General features: G+C 34.3%; 1 protein-coding gene across 2 annotated transcripts; it reads right to left on the minus strand.

Moving 5' to 3' along the window:
• Positions 1 to 5,045: 5,045 nt before the first annotated feature.
• LOC106467410 (DNA excision repair protein ERCC-8-like) lies at positions 5,046 to 21,565 on the minus strand. Of its 2 annotated transcripts, none has more exons than XM_013927759.2 (5): positions 21,401 to 21,565; positions 19,219 to 19,427; positions 14,023 to 14,124; positions 10,981 to 11,186; positions 5,046 to 5,914 (listed from the first exon to the last, which is right to left on the minus strand). In XM_013927759.2, the coding sequence occupies exons 2-5, from the start codon at positions 19,395 to 19,397 to the stop codon at positions 5,187 to 5,189; spliced, it is 1,215 nt and encodes a 404-aa protein (XP_013783213.1). In that variant the 5' UTR covers positions 19,398 to 19,427; positions 21,401 to 21,565; the 3' UTR covers positions 5,046 to 5,186. The 2 variants fall into 2 exon arrangements, with proteins under 2 accessions (XP_013783213.1, XP_022251298.1); XM_022395590.1 differs by lacking the exon at positions 21,401 to 21,565 and adding an exon at positions 20,543 to 20,779.
• Between the last annotated feature and the right edge of the window lie 591 nt (positions 21,566 to 22,156).

Consider the following 22,156-nt stretch of genomic DNA (forward strand, 5'->3'; position numbering starts at 1 on the left):
CTCAACCGGCAAGTCAAGAAACAACAAAAAAAAAACAATTTTGAAGAGCGATGTACTCCAAGTTTTGAAGCAAGAGTGGGCGAAAATCCCACAATCTAAAATTGATGAGATGATTCTCACCATGCCCCAAAGGATCAACGAACCCCACAAAGCGAAAGGAAGATCTACTACATATTAATTAAATTATAAATCTATCAATTCACGTGAATATGACTGAAAATTTTCATTTTTTCTGAAAAGGTGGTGTCTATTTACTTGTGACCACGCTGTGTACATGTGGTATAGTGTGTCTGGAAACCAGTGAATTTCAGTTCGAAAAGTCAAGGAATTTGGAACACCTCCAAAGATTGAAACAGTGGGAAAAGGGGCAAGAGTTGGGCCAAGGAGAGAAGAGGGAGGAGGGTGGCCACCTGAAAGTATAGCATCCAGACAGACTCGGGAGACTCCAAGAACAGAGAAACCAAGTCAAAAGAAAGGCAGTAGAGGAAAAAAAAAAAAGGGAAGAAGAAGAAGAAGCCAGAGAGGCAAACAAAGAATAACGATGGCCATACAAAAAATGTCTGGGTCATAGTGAGGAGATGAAAAGTGGAGATACAGCAAAGGAGTAAAGATAAAGTGATTTAAAGTAGATTGCATAAAAGAAAGAGACAAAAAAAAGAAAGAGGAATGCCTCAAGCATATAAATGGAAAACAAGTTTCGAGTATAAAAATATAGAAGGGTCATGACCTTAGAGACTATAGTAAAGAAGTAATAAAGATGAGAAGGACAAGGAAGATGATGACAGATGCGGAAGTAGAAAGAAGGCCGACAAAGTAAAGCAATCCACAAGTTATTATGATATATGGGCAAAGGATATAAAAACTCACATACTTAAGTTAAGAGCATACAAAACAGAAAAAAAGAGGTACCTGTTCCTTATCAGAGAGAGAAGAGCCAGGAGTAAAGGTTGAAAAGTTGGCCAAAATCATCCATAACTGAGGCAGGCTCATAGAAAGTAATTAAACAGAATGATGATGGACTTGAATTGTAGAAGTAGGCAGAATGGAAATACTAACTGATACATGATATCAGTAATATATTTGAAAAGTATCAGCAGTGAACATGAAATACCATAGGTCACCACAGCACTATAGCATTGTGGTAATGTAATATGTCCACTATTAACATAGTATCATGCCACAGATTTAACTCAGAGATCTGTCTTATGCCAGGTAGTTGCTCTACCAAGTGAGCTAAATGGATAACTACTGAATGTTAGCCTTGTGAATAGATAAGGTGCTTCTGGTTGCTCTTAACATACTTGGAGAAATTGCCTGAAGATGAATGATTGAGCCACTGCAATTTTTTTTTATTACTTGCAATCATATTTAAAGTAGCACAAAGAAGAAATGTGGTGGTTAAAAAAAGGAAGTTGCAATGAAGTGGATGGAATGAAAGTGCAATGAGGACAAAATTAATGTAACACTAAATAAAAGTAGGCAGTAGGTCAGTGACTAGAAACTCAAATAGCACATGAAAAAACATGTCTGAACACAGGCATTGCTGGGGAGAGAATGAACCTATACTCATGTGCTAATGCTCATGGTGATTACTGTGCATGGATGTTTTGTGGTCCTTCTAATGGTGGAGGGCTATAGCATTTTGACAATATGTCATAGGCTGGAGCAATACACATAGGCATGTGAAGGGTTGGGAGTTTGTTCGAGGCTTGAAGCATGTACAGAAAATTCCACAGCAGTTGCACATAAGGTAATAGCTCTTATTGGTGCTAAGAGGTATAAATATTGTTTCTGAAGCAAGTATATTCCCATCACATCAGGGTGCTTGAACAGTTCTTTTCTTTTGACGTTTGGACACACACAAAACAATGAGCTAGATACTATCTCCTCTTTCTTTTGTAGAAAACTTCAACAGATTGACATTTCTAGTTTTCTTACCTTTCTTATCAAGTACAATTTAATAGTCTAAACACCAAAATAGCACCAATTTCTCTGTGGCATCCTCTACTGACGGTCTTCTTTCCCTAGCAAGTGTGAACCTTAGTACAACAAGCCAAGAACAATAACACAAATCCCTACATGCAAAAAAAAAAAATGGGTCTTACTTTGAATAACTTATATCTTCTCCTGCTAAATAATAATGATTACTGTTTTCCCACATTTATACTTAAAATATTTTGCCTTTTGTGATAAACTACATGAACGTTACTCCTTCCTGTTTTATTTAATAAACTGAATGAATCTTAATAAAAAATAAATACAACTAACATTTTTGCCAAATACACATATGAAAGGTTTCAAAAAGTATTTCATAATTTATTTCACACCTGAAAGAAGTTTGTTCAACCAATGAAAGGTGTCATAATTTCAAGACATGAAATATCACAGCAAATTTTTTGAGAAGATTGTCTTACACGAGCAAGGTAATTTACATTTCTTTAAGCTAACTTCAAGTTGTTTTAGTTTTATACCAGAATGTTAAAATAAATGTAAAAACTTACTAAAAACACCTTTTTTCATTGTTTTAGTCCAATAAATTACGAAATGTTCTACAATAACCAATGTTTACAAGGAGCCACTAGCAGTATTTGAAGTTTCACTTCAGCTTTTGGCTTCTAATTTTTTTTATTTTTTTGAAGTGATGATGAATGAGATAAGAATATACAGTACAATATAAATGGGGTATCAATTTACATATTTGTAATTACAAGCACAAATAAAACATTTCTTCAGCATATTACAATTAAAATCACATCCAGCATAAAAAAAAACTGAAAACTTGATTCTAAATTTAAAGAAAATTGGATTCCAGCCCATAAATAACATTGCAAATGTAGTGAACATACAACTAGAAGGATGTTATGCAAAGATGGTATATTTTGATACATGCAAATCTTCTGTTTGTCAGAAATTTGTTATTGTTAACACTAGAACTACTGACGTGGTTCACATGGTCCTCACCTCTTTCTGAAACACATTTATCAAAACTTTTTAGGCACCAAATTGCTTTTGTTGGTTACATGGCATATTACAGTTAATCCCTGTAGTTACTGTTATAGTATTGGTATCCTATGCATCCCTCATTCTCTATGTAAAATGCATAGGATACCAATACATTTTACATAGAAAATGAGTGATTTCAACAAATTTCTTTAGCCATTTTTTTCACACTGAGTATCGTAACAGGTAAAAACATTAAATTACTCAATATGTGGACCCCATCAGTAGTAAACAGTATAATCAAAAGGTAAAAATTAGAGGGTTAAAAGACATTATTATCACTAAATAGAATGACCTGCCCAAAATGTAAATTTCACTCTCAACTTTAAATTCAGATTTTAAGCAATATCAATTAACCTTAGACAAATTTTTAAGTAATTAAAGTGCAAATAAATGTCCAGTTTAATAGTTCCTAAAAAATCTGTTATAAAATTCCAGAAATCACTGAATAATTTCTGGGTGAAACAGGTTTAGTCTACATATAAAACAATCACCAAGTTTAATGTTATTTTTTTAATGAAATTTTCAAATACTGGAACATCAAATCTATACTTTTATAAATCCTACTATAAATGTAAATATTTATTTTTCAGGCTTATACAAGACAAAATTAAAACATTTAAAGAAATTACCACAAACATCTTTGAATGTACATTTTCATAAAACTTGCACACTGTGATAACAGAATCACAGAAGTTCAAGGTTTTGATAAATATTATGATGTAGCTATTGTCGATAGCATGTATGTTTTTTGTTTTTGGAGATGATTTTTATTCAAAACAGTCTATATCACTTTTGTCTACAGATCACTAAACTTTGTTTTCAACTTAAATGTTAATAAATAAAATACTCATATATCCTAATACACATTTACCCAGTCATTCAATTTAGGCATTATTGCACTTTAAAATACTAACCTAAATCCTGTCAAGCTATATTTCCAAGATAGGACATTATAAAAAAAACTATATATAGAAAAAGCAATTTAATAAATCATTCTTTTATACATACACTTATCATAAAGATCTACAAGTTTCATTGTATAAGTTAAGTGCACTAAAAAGTTTATAAATATCGCACTTTACAAATACAAAATTTCTGCACATCTGGTATTATAATCAGCTCTAATAAAATCAGCCAAACAGATTTTTGCTGCACAGAATTTTGCTAGATGTGAGTATACAGTTACTGTATTAACTATAATCTGAAAAATAATTTGTACAAATATACAAAAATTTACTTAAATTATGTTGAAACTAAACTTCGAATAGCAAAAGAAAAGTCATAAAGCTACAACTTTACATGTTAAAGATACTTATTTTTTAAGGGACACTTCATTTTAACAACCAATTATTCTTTTTGTAAATACAATGTTTAAAGAGAGACAATGTTTACTACAGGAGATAATTTCACATATTTTAATGCCACTAATAAATCAAACATAGCGCACAAAAACTGCTTATGATAGTGGAAATTGTGTGGCTATTGCTAGAAACATCTTTCTACTTACAGCATTATACTTTCAGTAACAACCAAATGGTCTAATATTTAACAATATCATAAAGGAAGTTCAGTCAAACCAGTTAAAACTGTAGTTCAGTTTCACTGCCAAGATTGGAAATCATAGTAATTCAGTAGCAGTAAACAATTCATTTTGATTTATTAAAGAAATTAAAAATAATATGAAAATTTAACATGAGAAGAATATCTTAAGATCCTTGGGCTTTTTTTTTCAAGAGAAAGTTACTCAATTCATTGGCTTTAGTTAAACATCCTAAAAACTGAAGATTATAAAAAACTCTAAAGTAATTAAGTATTCATTTCAAATGTAACTTAAACATGTACCTGTTTAAATTTTTAAGGAATTAGTCCGTCAATAGTCTAAGTTTAGGTTTCCTTGTTTTAATAACAATATACTGTGATACTCAGCTACAGGGTTAAATACTATTAATAACAAAATGGTTTAGGGTGAAAACATCTCTAAATACAATGTCGTTATGGTATAACAAAAAGATACTTAAAAAAGAACCAACAAAAACAATCAGTTACGTTATCAGAATCAACATTTTATTCCAAACACTTGGTTCATCATTCTCTATTATCTAATCATACAACTAGTTTACGTTTAGATTTACAACACAATTGGAATATGCCAGTAATTGTTTGATTTTTTCTTTTCTTCATTTCTAATCTTCATCACTACTCCAATTATCAACCCGAAGATTATTTGTATGTTTGGAAGTGGCTTCTTTACTTTTCATAGCAGTCCTAGTATAATCCTCATAACAAACTTCCTGATCAGAATCTGGTATCCAGATAAGGATGTTTCTGTCATTGCCACCACTGTAAAGTTCATGGTGAGGCTGACGTAGTGCACAGCAGTTCACAAGATTGAAATGTCCTATTAAGGTATCAAAAAGTTCTCCAGTAACTAAACTGTACACTAAGACCCTCCCTTCTGATGGTACAAACACAAGTGGAGGATCACAGCTTTGAGTTACAGCCATTTTCACTGTTTTACAGCTGTCATTCACTACCTTTCCAAAATTGACTAGACTATTTCGGCCCAAAGCAACATCCCAGAGCCGTACTCGGTCATCAGTACCACAAGACACCAGAAACAAGCCATCTTGAGTAAAACTTAATCCACTCACAGTTCCATCATGTGCAGTCTTTCCACTGTAGCCTGCAGCAACAGCCTCTCCATTGTGTTGGTCAAAAGCACACAGGTGTCCCTTTGCTGATCGAATGTCCCATAGAAGAAGACGATTATCTTTGCTTCCCGTTGCCAGCAATGTTTCAGCCACAGGTGACCACTGGATTGATAAAACACTACTTTTGTGGCCACGAAGTTCATGTGAGCACCCTCCGGTTCTCATGTCTACAAGTGTCACTCTGGAATGAGATGTGGCCACTAGGACGAGATTGGAATTTGAGTATATTAGTAATAACTTAAACTATTAGTATGTTTCTCACTATATTATTTTCTTAATGGCATAACCTAAAATATTGTACTAAACAATACTTGTGAAATACAGCCCTTGTATGCTTTTCTTGTATTTCTTTCAATTTTGCATTTGAATTTTTTGAAGAGTGATTTACAATAATATACAAACAAAACTAAATCTGTAAATAGTGTTAAAATGTTGTAACATATTGGGTAAATAGCTGTTCTTGAATTTGTTTTAATTGTTTCTTAACAACAAAACCAACAAAAATGAGATGATTTCTAAAGGAAATAAAAGGGAACCAGCAATTCGTGATACTTCAAAAGTTTATAACCTGAGTAAAACCAGGATGTAGATCTTTCCTCTTCAGGAATGAAATGAGGTCATATGTTTACCTATCAATGTCTTTGATTTTATCACATAAACAATAATCATATAACAAAATGCTCTAATATATGACATTTGGTAAAAGTGTTACATGGCAATTATGTGAAGGCACAAGTAATATGATGGAATAATAATTAAAAATATCAAACAAAAGGAAAAAAAAATGATTTCATATCATTGCTTTTAAACATTTAAACATTATGAAGTTTCAAGAGCTTTAAGCTCAAATTGGATACCTAACCATTATATGGCCCTCAAACCTGTTACAGCTTTTGCCAACCAACTAGACCAGACAAGGTGTGCTAACTGTAATGGACCCCACACTGGATCCTACCGTGGCTGTCCCAAGTTCAAGTCCATAACCACCTCTCTATGACCTGCTTCAGCCAATGTCTCATCTATCAACAACCCCAGGAAGACCATACACTGTAGTGAACCTCTTGTTACCGGACCTGCCAACACCATAACCAGTCTGGATCCCTCAACCTCAAATACAAGCCATGCAGCAGAAATCCTACTCTCAAGCCAACAACCACTGGTTAGACCTGTTAGCCACAATCACCTACATCATAACAACAATATCACTACTAACAATTAGGCCTAGAGAATGATGTGGATTTTATTGTACCACTAAAGACACAAGTGCAAAATTTCTTGTTTTTTATACATATATATTTCTAACTTATTGTTACAAACTTAACTAAACTGTTAAAATTAGAAACCTACTATGTTAGATAAGAAAACTTAAATGAAATAACATTAACAAAAGACTTTGTGGCACAAGCCTAGAAGTGTGAGGCACGCATGTGTAATTCAAACATGCATGTTCGTAACTCGGTTGTTTGTTTACACAAAGCTGTCTGGCATAATAAGATAGATATCTCCATACTATGAGAGGGTCTAAGTGCAACTGTAAAGAAATAAAACTATAAGAAAAACCTATTAGATTTGGCTGTAAAAACAAAGAACGTGTAACTGTCCGTTATAATGCACAGTCATTCTAGAAAATAAAAAAAAGAGAGTGATTTACATTAATTTAATATTTTTTGTTACTTAGTAGTTACAAAGTTGGTCAAATTTACCAATGCCAATACAGTTAGTATTAAGGTAGAAAAAATAATAGTTTAAGTGCAAAAAAACTTATGATATTCATTTTAAGAGGTTTTATAGTTGGTACAAATGAAATTTGAAAACTATAAGATTAAAAAAATTTTTCATTCTTGACATGAAAATCACCTTGCACATGGATTGACTCAGTAAAGACTTCATAAATTTACAGACAAATCTTTCATTTTATTAAAAATTTGATTTGGTGTACAGATGCATTGTATGTAATGTTTACTCAAACTTTGCCAAATTTTGTGAAGATGTATTCACTACATTAAAAGTTATAGTATGTATGTTTCATGGTTACAACATTAGTCAAAGTCCATATACAGAGAGTTAATACTGAGGATATAATTTTTAAAAATGCAGATTTGGCAAATAGGGCCTAAATACAATCACTCGTCATGATAATTTTTCAGTTACTCATTAAATAATATACTATTATTTTCCTCAAAAACTACACTACCACGAATATAGTTTCTTTAAATTTAGAATCTGAGATGAACTAAAAAATGATTTATCTTGTGAGGATTACACTGCAAACATAACAGTGTTTGTTCAGATTTGGGTGTTCATGTACATAAAAAATAATGTATGCTGTGGTTATTCTAACGGTGTCAAAATATCAGATTGTGTATTGGTGGGAAGAAACTAAAACAACTCCTGTCCGGACTGAGGAAACCATCCAAGACAGAAATACCAGCAAAACAACTTTCTAGTTACATCACCTATATCATCTACTGAACATTTATTTAAATAATAGGCCACAGTAAATTATTGGTTAAATAACTATCTACACATGTATATGAAACTACTGAACAAATTAAAGCAGCTACCTTTTTATTTAAAATTGCTGCAAGGTAAGAATAATATGTAGAAAATGTAAAATAGAAAATGCTTCCTGTTAATAATATTACCTTCCTAATTTTATCATCACTTTAGGAAGTATACTTTAAGATACTAATTTTAAGGTATAAAAAGAGATTACTATTATAAAAATGCTTTTAAGTTCACCAATATATTTCATCTTTCGATTCGCATAACACATAAGGTAATATCAAGTATACTTCATGAATAATTATATCTTACCTAATCTAACCTAACAAGTTTCTAATTTTTAAATTTTAGTTCCTTTTATAATAACAATAATTAAATAATACAGATGAAAAACAAGAAATATAGTACTCAGCCGGGCTTTCTTTTCTTTGCTGTCGACTCGACTAGCAATGTCACCACACTAAATAATTTTTTAGTTAATTAAATACTGCACCTATGAACAGAGAATAACAACACATAAAAAGCAGAAAATGTTCTATAACTGTCATAATTTTTCTGGCTTTCTAACTATGCAATAAGAGCTGTTAAAAATTCAGCTAAGCTCATCGATAAGTTTCACCTGGAAAGGAAGTAATTCTCTGTACAGAAAACAACATAATATAATACATCATTTGATGGATTAAAACTTTCTGTTTTTATAAATAATATAGTGTAAAGTGTCAGAGAAAACTATTGGCAACTTGTGAAAGAGAGGATGTGATAGGTGGGCATGGCAAATGGGTCTGATTTTTTAGTCTATGACTTCATAAACAAATAAGACCATAAAAATTATGCTTTGCCTGAGTAATATCTATATTATAACAAGAAATGTACATTAAATTCTGTACTTCTTAGAGGAGTGGTAAATAAATCAGAGAAGAGGGAAAATATAGACGGAAATGCCACAGTTCTCATACTAGGGGAGATTAAGGATTTTTTAAATATTTCCTTATAAAATTGATAACTTAAAACTTAAACAATATTAAAATTTGATTTATCAACTAACTTTTGATGCCAAGTTTATTCATATAAATTGATAATAAAGTAGTTTAATTAATTTTAGAATGTAATTCTGTAAAAAGTTGTGACATGTGCACTTTGACCTACACAATGCAAAATGGTTAATTGGTCTAATCTATGAAGCACAGTACATTTTTTTTTTCTACTTTTAATATAAACTTTTGTTCTTATCAGTTAAATAACGTTTTTATGTTCTTTAGAATTTAGCATAGTATACACTTATTGCTTAAGTAGATTTTCACTCAGTATATTAACAGTTTTTAACCCTACATGCATGGAGTTGGTCCCTTGAACTGAGCCCACATTGGAGAATTAATTGTTAATTTCTATAATTTACAATTTATTTAATGTACCTTCATCCAATTTGGTAAGCTTTTAGTAAATATTACAAGTATGTTGTACACAAAAATCTGAATTTACTTTCTGCCTCAGACTGCGACTAGTCTGAGTACAATATGATTTTCAAGTTAACAACAAAAAATACCTTTTTTTAGTTTATAGTTTTCATATTTCATATTAGAGCTTCCTAAATGAATATCAGAAGTTTTATTCAGTAAAACTTTATATCTTATCTTTAATATGGGCTTGGACCACTAGACCAACTTTGTAACTACACACATTCACAAAAGTTTTAACACTTGAAAAAGAAAAAAAATACATATAGATTTATAGTTTTGATTTAGCATTGGCATTAGTTTTTCATATTCAGAATAATAATTCTCTTCAAATTCAAGACTAATATAGAGTAGAATCTCCAGTAAGCATATGTTTGTTCATGCTCACACTCTGCACATCATTTGTACATTTCAATCACACCATATTACATGCCACAGGGCACTACCAAAAACAAACAAAAAACACTTTCAGTTTCTGAATACATTAACCTTTGTTACTACAGCACACATAAGTAATTCTATGTTCAATTACATACTGTAGGACATTATGCATATTTTAATTAAGCATTTATAATTTTACTGGTGTATATGTGTTTGAATTAGTTTTGGCAGGTACTATAGCTTAAGCTTTTGAAAACAGCACTTTTCATGCTTAGCTACCTTGTAAATCTTGACCTATAATCACTGCTGTTTTACTGCTGAAATAAAGTTTATTTAACAGAATCACTAACATTAAACTTTATATGGCTGTATTAACCTCAATTTGGATTGCTCACAAATTTGATTACTTCTAATATTAGGTCAAGTAAAAAACATCTGGAGTTTTGAAAAATGGAAGGAGGAGGAGGACCTTTTTTTTTTTTAAAATGACCTCTTTGCACCCTTTGTTTCATATTTTCATCAAAACAATACAGAATTTATGAAAAATAAATATGTCAAAATGAATCAACTGTGTTCATCCCACGTTTTCTTCAGAAGTCTTCTTTGTATGAAAGAAAAACGAGAATTCAAAAAAGGGAATAAACTGCCAAAAAAAAAAGTTGGATGAGGCAGCTGCAAAAAAGGAAGCAGGTAGGGATGCTAAACATGTACTTTTTTTCACTTAGCCTTACTTAAAACAATGTGAATTGCCCTAGTACACTTTTAACTTGGTGAGATTTTAAAGAAAGGCAAGTTCACTGCTTCAAAAAAAAACAATATATACATTTTTCAAAGTTATTTTCACTGACAAATAAAATTAACAACTACAATTACTACTCCCTTTTGCTCATCAAATGTATTCAAAAACCATTAACATAATATGTTACCAGCTATCAGTGAATGATGGGTAGCAACAGATGATAAAGAATGGGAATAAATTTTTCCTGGCATGGTAAAAACCTCAGCAGGCTTGAGTGTGTTTGTGTCCCACACTTTCAGCTGGCAGTCCATACTTCCTGACGTGAATAATCCTGTGTCAAAAGGGTACCACTGTACACTTTCTACACTAAATTTGTGTGCATGTCTTGATCTCCTATAACAAAGGTATTGAAAGAAATATCAAACTTGATTTTCCTTCACGTGAATACCATTTCATATAAATTTACTTGAATGTATTCATGCTCGTTTTAAAATATAATCTGTTTGTATAATAAGTTGCTTCTTAGCTGAACAAAACTATCAGGCAATAGAGCAGTAAATTTTTTTATAACATACACTAAGTAATCAAAAATATTATCTTCATAATTATGGTAACCATTGTTACAGACCTCAATTACTGATGAAATACTATACTACCATGTTACTGTATATAACAGGAGAAAGGATATCTTTCTGTACGTTATCAATTAAATTATGGTGTTTTTTAGTAGCATCAATAACACAGAAAAACAAAATCATTATTAATTAATGAACTAAAACTGCTTGATGCCATCAAAAAAATGAGTTAGCAGCATTTACTGGATTAGAAAATTTACACATAAATGCTATAATATTATATATATTATATATATATATTATAAAAGTGGGTAAATTAAAAGGATGTGTCCTAGGTGTAGAGTGGCTAGGGCACGACAGACCATACACAGCAAGTGAACTACATTCAAAACCCATGCTGCTAAGAACTGACATCCATGCGGGGGTAAGATGAGAATCATACCGTTGGTAAGTCAACTAATATCGCAAACCCTAGGTTCCAGGTACCGACATCCATGTGTGAGGTAAGAAAGAGGATTATACCACCAGGAAGTTGACTATAATCCAAAATCCAGGTCATAGGGAACCAACATCTATGTGGGGGTAGGAAAGAGGATCTTACCATCTTCACCTCAAATGAATGAGGCCAGAGGGAATCAAGAGCCTTCAGACCCATGAATAGGGCACATGTTAATATAACAAATTGATAGATCAATCTGGGAACCTGACCTCTGGTTTCAAAAAGATGTCTGTGTAATGTAAACCATCTCCTTCAAAAGTGATATTGACTGGAACTGCTCCAAGATTAGTAATAACCTCGGAATAATAAGCATGTAGGGATAGAGAGAAAGGAAAGAGCCATAATAATCTGCAAGTACCTCCACCATGAGTAACAAGAGTATAACTGAGGGAGGAATATAAACATCTGTAATACATGTGTGAGGACTTATGTTGATTGGCTCAACTCTAAATCTAAAACCAAGCCAATAAGAACCGGCAACCATGTGGAGGTAGGAAGAGGGATCCCAATCGAAGGAATAAACTGCAATTTTGAATGCTCACTCCCATTTATATATGTTTCATAATGGAGGATATCACTTCATCTACACCAGGAGAACACCCCTGCTCTACTCTCAACTGAATAGTTGTATAATCATTTCTATGTTTTGCTTGCATTTGTATTTCATTAACCCATTCAGGAGGATGACTCCATGGTCCATCATTGCAGTGGTTTGGAACTGGAAAGTGGTAAGGAATCTCAAACACCACCAGAAGAAAAGGGGGGAAAACATGGTGGAGTGTCCGGAGGAACAACAACACCTGAGACAGTGCAATTGGTGACCACAAAACCCTATTTTTTAAAGCATACCATACCAATTTACTCAATATAAAGCATGGCAGCTGTCCCCTTCTGCTTTACCAATGTAGTAAATGGGTGAGTATGGTCCAGGATGGGACAATGTTTTGTTAAAATTTCATCGCGAGGATAACCATGGTTGTTGTGTGACAATGGAAATATAATATGTAACTTGATATGGCCTTATAGTGTGGATTTGATCTGTTAAAAAATACCTGGTCAGGCACCACTCACCACAGAGCAGGATCCAAACTATGAGCAATGACAAAAGGGAAAAGAGCCCCTGAAAACGAAAAGAATAAATAACTTACCCAGTCAAAGTCTCATTGTATTCTGAAGAATGGCTACAGGCAGAAAAAAACCACCATCAAATGCAAATAATGAGAAACGAACGTAACATGGGTAGTCTACATGCCCGATTGAAGAAGTACCTCCAAAGGAGGATGAAGATGAAATGCCAATGGAAAGGTAAGGTGTCAAATTGAATGAGAAGACTCCCAGAACAAAGTATGGATCCTAGACGACAAAGAGAAATAAGCCAATCGAAGCAAGAGCTGAACCCAACTGGCAAAGGTGGAAGGAGAAAGATCATGAACAGAGGACAGCTGCCAAGTAGGAAAAAAGGCAGGAATGAATACCACAGAAAGAAGCCATGTGGGTAATATTACAGAAAAAAGCTCATACAGGACATTGAAATCTATCTGGATCAGGGCGAGGATAAAGTTGTGAAATGAAAGAAAGGGAAAGCAGTTATTCTCATAAGCCACCGAAGAGTTAGGGAGGAAAAACGATCCAGAGAAAGAAGAAGAAGATGTGAAGAAGGATAAAGAGTACGTGAAACACTGATGGCAAATAAACAATTGCCTGACATGCACAGGCAAATAGGAGAAGGAAGGAAAACATAAGGGAAGATGAAACAAGATGCATTGGGAGAGTGGTACGAATGTAGACAAAAAGAGGCAGTGCAGAAACACATTAATATCCTCATTCAGTAAGGGCAGCCCACTGCTGCAGGTAACAAATCCGGCAAATATACATCAACAGGTAAAGTGTAGGAGAGGTAAGTACCTCTGTAATCGGTAAAAATGAAAAGTGTGGGACGGGGCCGCCCAAAAATCTGAGATTGATGACAAAGAAGACTCCCAATCCAAAAGTCAAGTGAGGAAATCTGTATGATAAAGAACAGTGGGTAAGCATAAGAGTTTACCATAAAAAAACTCAATATGGAAGTTTTGCAGTTGTGTTTTTTTGTAGTTAGTGCAACTGCCACAAAATATAACCATTGATCAGTAAAAATGAAAACACAATCAAAACTTACCTACTGACTTTACAAATAACCTTGCATGTATATTGGGGTGTTCCACTGTAATTATCTAACTCATGTATACAGATAGTTCCATCTGCTCCTCCTGACAACAAGCTGACAAATAAAAAAATATATAGTGATATACAAAGGTATTATAAAACCCGTTTAATGCTGAATGCAAAACAAGTTACATAAAATCCACATATGCATCTAAGACTGAGTTTTCAAGCATAACCCTGATAACAGTGAAACATTAGAAAAGCTTGCAATCCATATATGCCTCCCTCTCAAGCACTGCTATGTGAATTTAGAATTTCGTACTACTGTGAAGAAAGAATATTTAACTTCAAACTTCCCAAAGTTTATCAGCTTTAAGCTTCATGTACCATAAGTAACTAAATATGAAAAAAGTCTTTTTCTATGGTGTATCTAAAACCAAACTACTACTGGTAGACTTGTTTATCTGTAAACATGGCAGTAACAAAGTTAATACAAATGACATTAAAACTAATAGATAAAAATACTTATGTACAAATGGTGAACAGGCTGACAACCAAGCTTTCTTAAGAAATATTTAAAAAATACACACCTAGATTTTCATTAGAATATAAATCACCCATTATGTAACAAACTAGAGTGATTACAGAAATTATCAAAATGATATGAATATTGTCATGGACCAAATGAAAATACAAAAGTGATTAAATACAACTAAAGTTAATATTTTCCTAAACTGAAAATATATTTCTGATAGATACTTACCTCTACTAACACAATAGCTTTCCTGGATTTAAACTGCCCTCTATATTGTTCCATTTTCACTTGCCACTAGCCTTGATACTCTCACCTATCTCCACATATTTCAGCTGCACAGTAGCATGCAACAACCCTCCATCAATAGGAGCATGACACACACTCCTAGCACAGCTGACTCCCTCTATGCAATAGGACCCAATCTTCACTTTGAGATTCGGCCTAAAAAAACATACTGGAAATGGTGAAGAAGTGTGGGAGAGGGTACGTATCTATCAGAAAAATATATATATTTTCATTGTAAGAAAATATTAACTTCTCATACGATTTCTTACCTCCACTTAGAATCCCTTATTGGTCCTGTGGAGGGACTGGCATAAAATTACACGGATGAGCCCCCTTCAGAAGGTGCCTGAAGAGTACCTATGGAGTGTGCCATCTCTAATATAGAGTAAACACACTCGTGGGAGACTGTGCCACATCTGAACCAGGTATACTCTTTGCCTGTGAATGAAGATTGTGTAACAAAAAAGGTCAGAAAAGAGGAACATCAAAGAAATTTAAATGCCCTTGGAGCAGAGTGGCTAGGGTGCATTGGACCATAAGCAGGTAATTAACTCCAGCTCAAAACCAAAAGGACTGGGATTAAATCATCTAGCCTACAGTAGGAGGAGGGCACTCCACCATCCATCTCAGACTCAGGAATCAGAAAAGAATAAGAACTTCCATTCTGAGAGCCCAAGCCATCATGTGTGCATATCCAACAAAACCAACACCTGCACCTTTAGAGAATCAACATCTGGACAATTGTAGGAAGGATGAAATGCAATGTGGAGGGTCAACTCCAGTCCAAAGTACTGTGGCACTGGGAATGTATAATCTAGTCCATGGTAGAAGGAAATTCCCAGCTTGGGGGGGGAGATTGCTATGCAATGGAAAAATCCAGTCTGAACCAAAAAATCTCGAAATGAACATCAGACACACACTCAAGGAGGAAGCCTCCATGGTCCACCACCCCAACTGCTAGGAAGAAGGGGGAGAAATGCATCAGAGAGTCCAGAGGAGCGCATCAATGGAGAAAGTGCAATGTGTGACTGCATAACTATTTTGATTTATGCGTTTGAAGGCTCAGCAGGGATGGGCAAAGAGTGGATGGTCTGGGATGAACATATTTATGAAGCAAGACACCACAAGGATGAATCTAAAAGCGGTCTTATAGAACAACCCATCTCAACAGTGAGCATTATAGACATGATAGGTCATACAGTGTGGATTTAAGAATCTGTATACCTGAGCAGACACATTTGCCACAGACAGAGCAAGATCTGAAATATGTGAAATGAGGCCTCTGGAAAAGAAAAGTATATATAGTAAAAAAAAATTACCCATTCACAGATGAACCAATGAGTGTAGGTTGATGACAGGAAGTAGACAATATCTGGTTTAGAAGGAGACTGCCAGACACTAGAAATAATGGGTTATAAAAGTATAAGGAGTGGTCCACATGCTAGCTGGAGAGGTAGAAATAGTAGGAACTATGGTTAAGTGGGCCAGAATGTGACTGGGTGCCTCTTGCTGAGTTATGTAAGACACAACAGTTTAATTGTTGGAATGGATTATTATTGTTGTGCCCTTCAGAGCTGGTAGAAAATGATCCATCATTCAGCAAACAGCAAGGAGCTCCAGAAGATTGATGTAGAGAATCGACTTGAGTAAAGACCAATGGGCTGAAATTTCTTGGGCATCACAAACCAATAGAAAGGCATCTATAAAATAGTGTACATCCAGTCAGAGAGGAGGAAGAGGAACACCAGCCAAGGTGTTGTCCCTGTCCAGCCACTAGGTAAAATCAACTTGAAGGGAAGGAGAGGGATATGGGGTAATCCAAAGAATCCCTGGTAAGGTTCCACCGATTGTGAAAAACTTACTGAAGAGATCACACATGGACATGGCCAAGGAGGATAACAGCCTCTAAGAAAGCCCAAGTCCCAAAAGAGAAAGAACCTCTCATACAGGATAAAAGGTAAGGATTGTGCTTTCTGAGTCACAAGCTCCATTGAACACAGTTGAAGGGAAGAAGGCTGGGCTCAACTGAGATAGGAAATGAAGAACACCCCAAGATTAACAAGGTATTGTGTTGGGGTGAGAAATAATTTATCCACCTTGACTAGCCATCCCACCTGAGCAGATTCCCTGAGGAGAAACTTTGTGTTGGTGGAAGAAGTTAAAGCGATGGAGCTAGAAGGAGTCAGTGGTCCACGCAATGATGGAAATGTAGCCCATGTGAATGGACAAAATGAGCAAAGGTCTTGACAACCCAACAAAAAACATATGAAGCTGAGACTAGCCTAAATGGTAGAGTCCCAAATTGATATACACATTCTTTGCGGAAAAAGCAAAGATATCGATGGGATGTTATAGCAATGGGAAGTTAACCATCAGACAAGTTGATCTTCATTATTCAAAGGTCAGAAGTAATTGCCCATTGAAGGCACAGGCAAGACTCCATGGTGAGCCGAGGAACCTCCATATAATGGTTCAGACTGGAGAGGTCGATAATGGGATGCCAATCCCTGGTGTTTTGGGGGACCATGAAAGCATGTAAATACAGAAACCTGGTACTAAAGGAACTACCAATTCTAAAGCACCCTTGAAGAGAAGTTACTGAATAGCTGCAGAAAGGCACTGGATACAGACTGGAACCTGAAGTGGAGGGAAAATAACAGGAAAAGTTGATAAGGGAGGAGGGGAAAGGAAGTGAATGGAGAGTCTGTCTGATATGACCCCCAAAAAGCCCAAGGGTCTATGGAAAATGTTTCCCAGATACTTATAAAATGAATCAGTCTGTCCACAATGGAACCTGACCCCAAGAGACAGTCACTGGTACAATTGGTGGTGTGCTGGTTGTCTGTGACCAATAGTGCACCATGATGAAGCAATCCATGAGGAGTAAATAGGCAAGGGAGAAGAAGAAGAGGGGTCAGATACAGGAACAGAAGACGGGGAGGGTTGAGACAAACATGTCACTAGGGAGGAACGGGATGTATATAAATGTGTAGATTCCACTTTGGATTCCAATGAGTCAGGAAGACCACCAAAAACTGTTTGTTGCAGAAATGGGGCCATGCACAGGCATGCAGAGTAGGGGGAGATGTATGAGTTAATAGCATTCCTACTCAAGAGGTCTCAACAATAAAGGAGCCATGTGTGGAGGAAAAGGGCAGAGGAGGATAGGCATGACAACGTGGAGAGAAAAAGGGTTTGGGCATTTGCTGAAAACCCTTCAGGGGAGTGACAGAAAGTCTCAGACAAAAGGGGATGGAAAACAGGTAAGATAAAAGTGGTCAAGGTTAGTTGAAGGTGGATGAACTGTGGCTTAGAAAAGTGGACAAAGGTAATGGGATCTGATCACCAAAGTGGGAGGAGTGAATCCAACTGTTGATTGTCAATAAATGGATTCACCGAATGATGGTATGCTAAAGTGTATGCCTCCAACATATGTAGGGGATGCAGCATGCTAACCTTCGAACATAATTGATTGGCAAAATGCTCAACCTGATGTCAGGAGAAAGAGGGAGGACAAAATATTTGGCATTAGGTGCTTCCATTAAAAGGGAAAGAGATGGGTCAAGACATGGGAGGCAAAGACAAAATAGAACAAACCTTTGAAACTAAATCCAGGAAGGGAGAAGAAGGTTCAGACACATCTACGGTTTGAGAACGAGGCTGTACTAAAAAGGAATGGGAAAAAGAAAAGGCTGTTCATATCCTCATCATCCTGCTTCAACTCTTCTTGGAATGTGAGAATTGGTTAATGTTCAGAAGACCCACTGGCCCACATAAAAGAGGCCATCTCTCAGCAGACTAGGGCCAAAACTTCTTCAGCCAATAATGTTGACTCTGAAGCCATAGTAACGGGTTATTTACCAGCAATTTCAGAACCAGTAGTATTCATTATTTGAAATATATAATTCATAGTACTGCACATGAGTGGTAAGTACACATCACAGAAAGAAATGAAGTGAAATCAATGTGAATCCATTATTGAAATTGAGGAAACAATAATAAATCAAAACAAAATAAAATAGTTGAAGTTGAAATGAAGTTAAAGTCACAACAGCACTATTAATTAATCACAAAGTAAATCAAACAAAAGCAAGTAAGACGTCCAACCACTGTCATGCCAAATTGCCAATAGGAGTCAGCTGCACTAGGAGGGTGTGTTGCACTCCTATTGGTGGAGGGTTGTCTCATGCTTATTTGCAAACTATTGTGCAGCTGAACCATGCAGTAAACACATGGAGTTAGGTAGGAGTATCAAGGCTAGCGGTAAGTGAAGATTGCACAATTTAGAGGGAAGTACAAATCAAGGTAAGATATTGTATCAGAAATACATAATATTAATTTTCCTTCACTTAACAAACATTTCTAATTTGACAACTGAATAAAACTTACTATCTGTTTTCAATATTTTCAATATCTATGGAGTTTACACTTGATGTGTGGGCTTGTTCAACATCCCGTAGTTTGCTCAGTTCCAAGGACAGTAGTCGACGTGTAGCTTCAGCTTGAATCAAGGAAGTTGGTCTTACTGAACCATTCCACACTTGATGAAGAAAGCTTAACATAGCCATGCTCAATTATGCTTTGTATTACTACTTCCTCTACAAAAAAAATTTACATGATGTTATTCATATAACATCCTTTATTAATATTTAATTTGAATCATTTTAGTATATCAAGTACTAATAGATTTATTTCTAAGATATGCATACAACACGTACAGCCTTCTCATAGAATGTGTATTAAGTATTATTGTTTGCAAAATATATTTCAATTCTAATTTACATGAATTGCAAAATTATGAAGCACTCAATGCTTAAGATAATTATATAAACAATTTACATTTTCTACTTTTGTATATGCATCATACATTTAGCAAATGTTACCAGCATCCTAGCAAATGAGACACAGCGCATACAGCTAGGCTGATGATATCATAGTTATGAAATTCACTTAAATCATACAATCTTAATAAGTTAGTACACCTTTAGTCATCTCGTTTAGGAATGATGAAAAATTATGGAAAAAGGGAAGATAATCAAAAGCAGGAATCAAAATTTTACTATGATCATTGGATTGATGTAGTAAAATGTACTGTGTATAACAGTCAATAGGTTGCAGTTCTGGTTGAATGATCAAGATTCCTACACAATCATCAGCATTGTAAATATTGGTTACAACATAAATATAACAGAAGTGGCTTAGCAACATTTGAGGATGTCACTTTTGAAAGCTGAAAATGTAAAGGTACATTTAATCTACTTGTAGTTTGTTAAATGCATAACACCAAAAGTAAACCATGGTAAAACAGATGTTTCTTAATTATTTAGAGAGAGAGAGAGACACACACACACACCAACAAGGATGGACAATTAGTGAAATTTGATAGTAAATAATTTGTTCGGCTCATTACTGTATCACATCCAAACAATCAATTAGTGTCATGTAAGACTTGCATAATTGAAATAATAAAAAAATAGTAAGAATTAGAAAGACTAATTTCAATTATTTGATTATTTTTGAGTTATGACACTAATTGATTAACCTTGAATTAACAGAAAATAATAATAAGAAATCATAATGACAATATTTTGAATCAGTTCAATTACTTGATTATTACAATTACAATTGATTTAATCACAATTTTGCTTAATCGATTATATTATTTGACGCTATTCAATGTAAGCAATGCTTGAAGGTAATCAATTATACTTACTGAGTTTATTGCTCAGCTCTATCCAAAACAATACATAAATTCTATACAAAAGACAAATGCCATTTTAGCGTAAATATTCTGAAGGGATGAAAGTTACAGAAAATTAAATGTTCGATGATTAAAGACAAGTTAGGGTGATTTAGGGTTTTCAAGTTCAAGTCCTTAACATATGCCCCATAGTCAACTGACTTGGCCTAGCATTTGAGTTATTTATTTCAATTTAAATTACATTTGAGGATACTACCTTTTTTCAATTATATACGTCCTAAGACAAGTATTAAGCCTTATTCAGTTCTTGTATTTTTAACACTAAATTTTTATTTGGTCTCTTAGTTTTTTCTGAGAAAAAGGGTGTATATTATTTCAACCGCACTACTTCTTCCACATCTGTCTTATGACAAATGTAAATGATTAAAATCATGTTTTGTCAGCAAAAATTGAAAAAGATGTTCACACTATAACATGAAAACTGACTTTTTTTTGCAACATAATTGCGAAATTTTACATTATGCTGACTCTAAGATTTAAAACAATAAAACAGTACATTGAATCATTGATAATTAATAACTTCAAATATGCAATAATAAAACATTCACTTCAGAAGTTCAATATTAATATTATTAGTATTACTAAATAGAACATTTCCACATTCTTGTTAATTGTTAACCCACGTTCAATACATAAACTGATGATAAAGTCTCAGTATAAATAGTCGTGAATAATTTAGGCCTAAGAGTAAAAATGTTTGTAAGCTTTGATGCCAAGACCTTTAGTTTACATTTAATAAACTTCTGCGGTAAGTTTTAAGCTAACATGGTCTGGAACCGCGTCACAGTTTGGATAACTTATAGAACTTACCTTTTTCTCATAAGTTTCAACAATTTTTATCATTCTACTCATTTTTAAAACCATTTGTATCACTTCCTCATTTATGTAACTAGTCTTTGCTAAATATAAGGCCAGAGTGTTTCTTGAGCAATCATTTATTATAACTGATACTATTATTTAAAAGTATTATTACAAAAACACTACTACTATTATTATCAACATATCACGCCGAAGACGCCGCTTGCAATAGATTATCAAACTTTCATTTATAATAAATTATAAATATGGTTTTGGTTGTTTTAAAGCAAAGCCACATTTGGCTATTTGCCGTGTTCACCGCGTGGAATCGAACCCCGGATTTCAGCATTGTAAGTCCGTAGACTCCCAGAACATTTAACTGACCTCTATAAGAAGAGCATAGTCCATTTGGTATCATCACAGGCTCTTCAGATTACAAAACATTTGGCGAATTATGCAGACGTCTTTTCGAAAGGAGATCATGACCTTGTAGAGCACAGAATAAACACAGGCAGTCACCGTCCAATAAAGATCCCTCCGAGGAGAATAGCTCCGGCAAAGTGACAAGAGATGGAGAAGGTCATGGATGGCCTAGTTAAGGAAGCGATAGTCGAGGAATCAGATAGACCCTGGTCAGCTCCCGTCGTGTTAGTCCAGAAGAAGGACGGGACCCAACGTTGCTGTATGGACTTTAGGGCTCTTAATAGTTTAACCGAAAAAGACTCATATCCACTGCCAAGAATTGATGATACTCTTGATGCCCCAAGT

This window comes from Limulus polyphemus, unplaced genomic scaffold (genome assembly GCF_000517525.1).
Source record: "Limulus polyphemus unplaced genomic scaffold, Limulus_polyphemus-2.1.2 Scaffold2603, whole genome shotgun sequence".
NCBI lineage: Eukaryota > Metazoa > Arthropoda > Merostomata > Xiphosura > Limulidae > Limulus > Limulus polyphemus.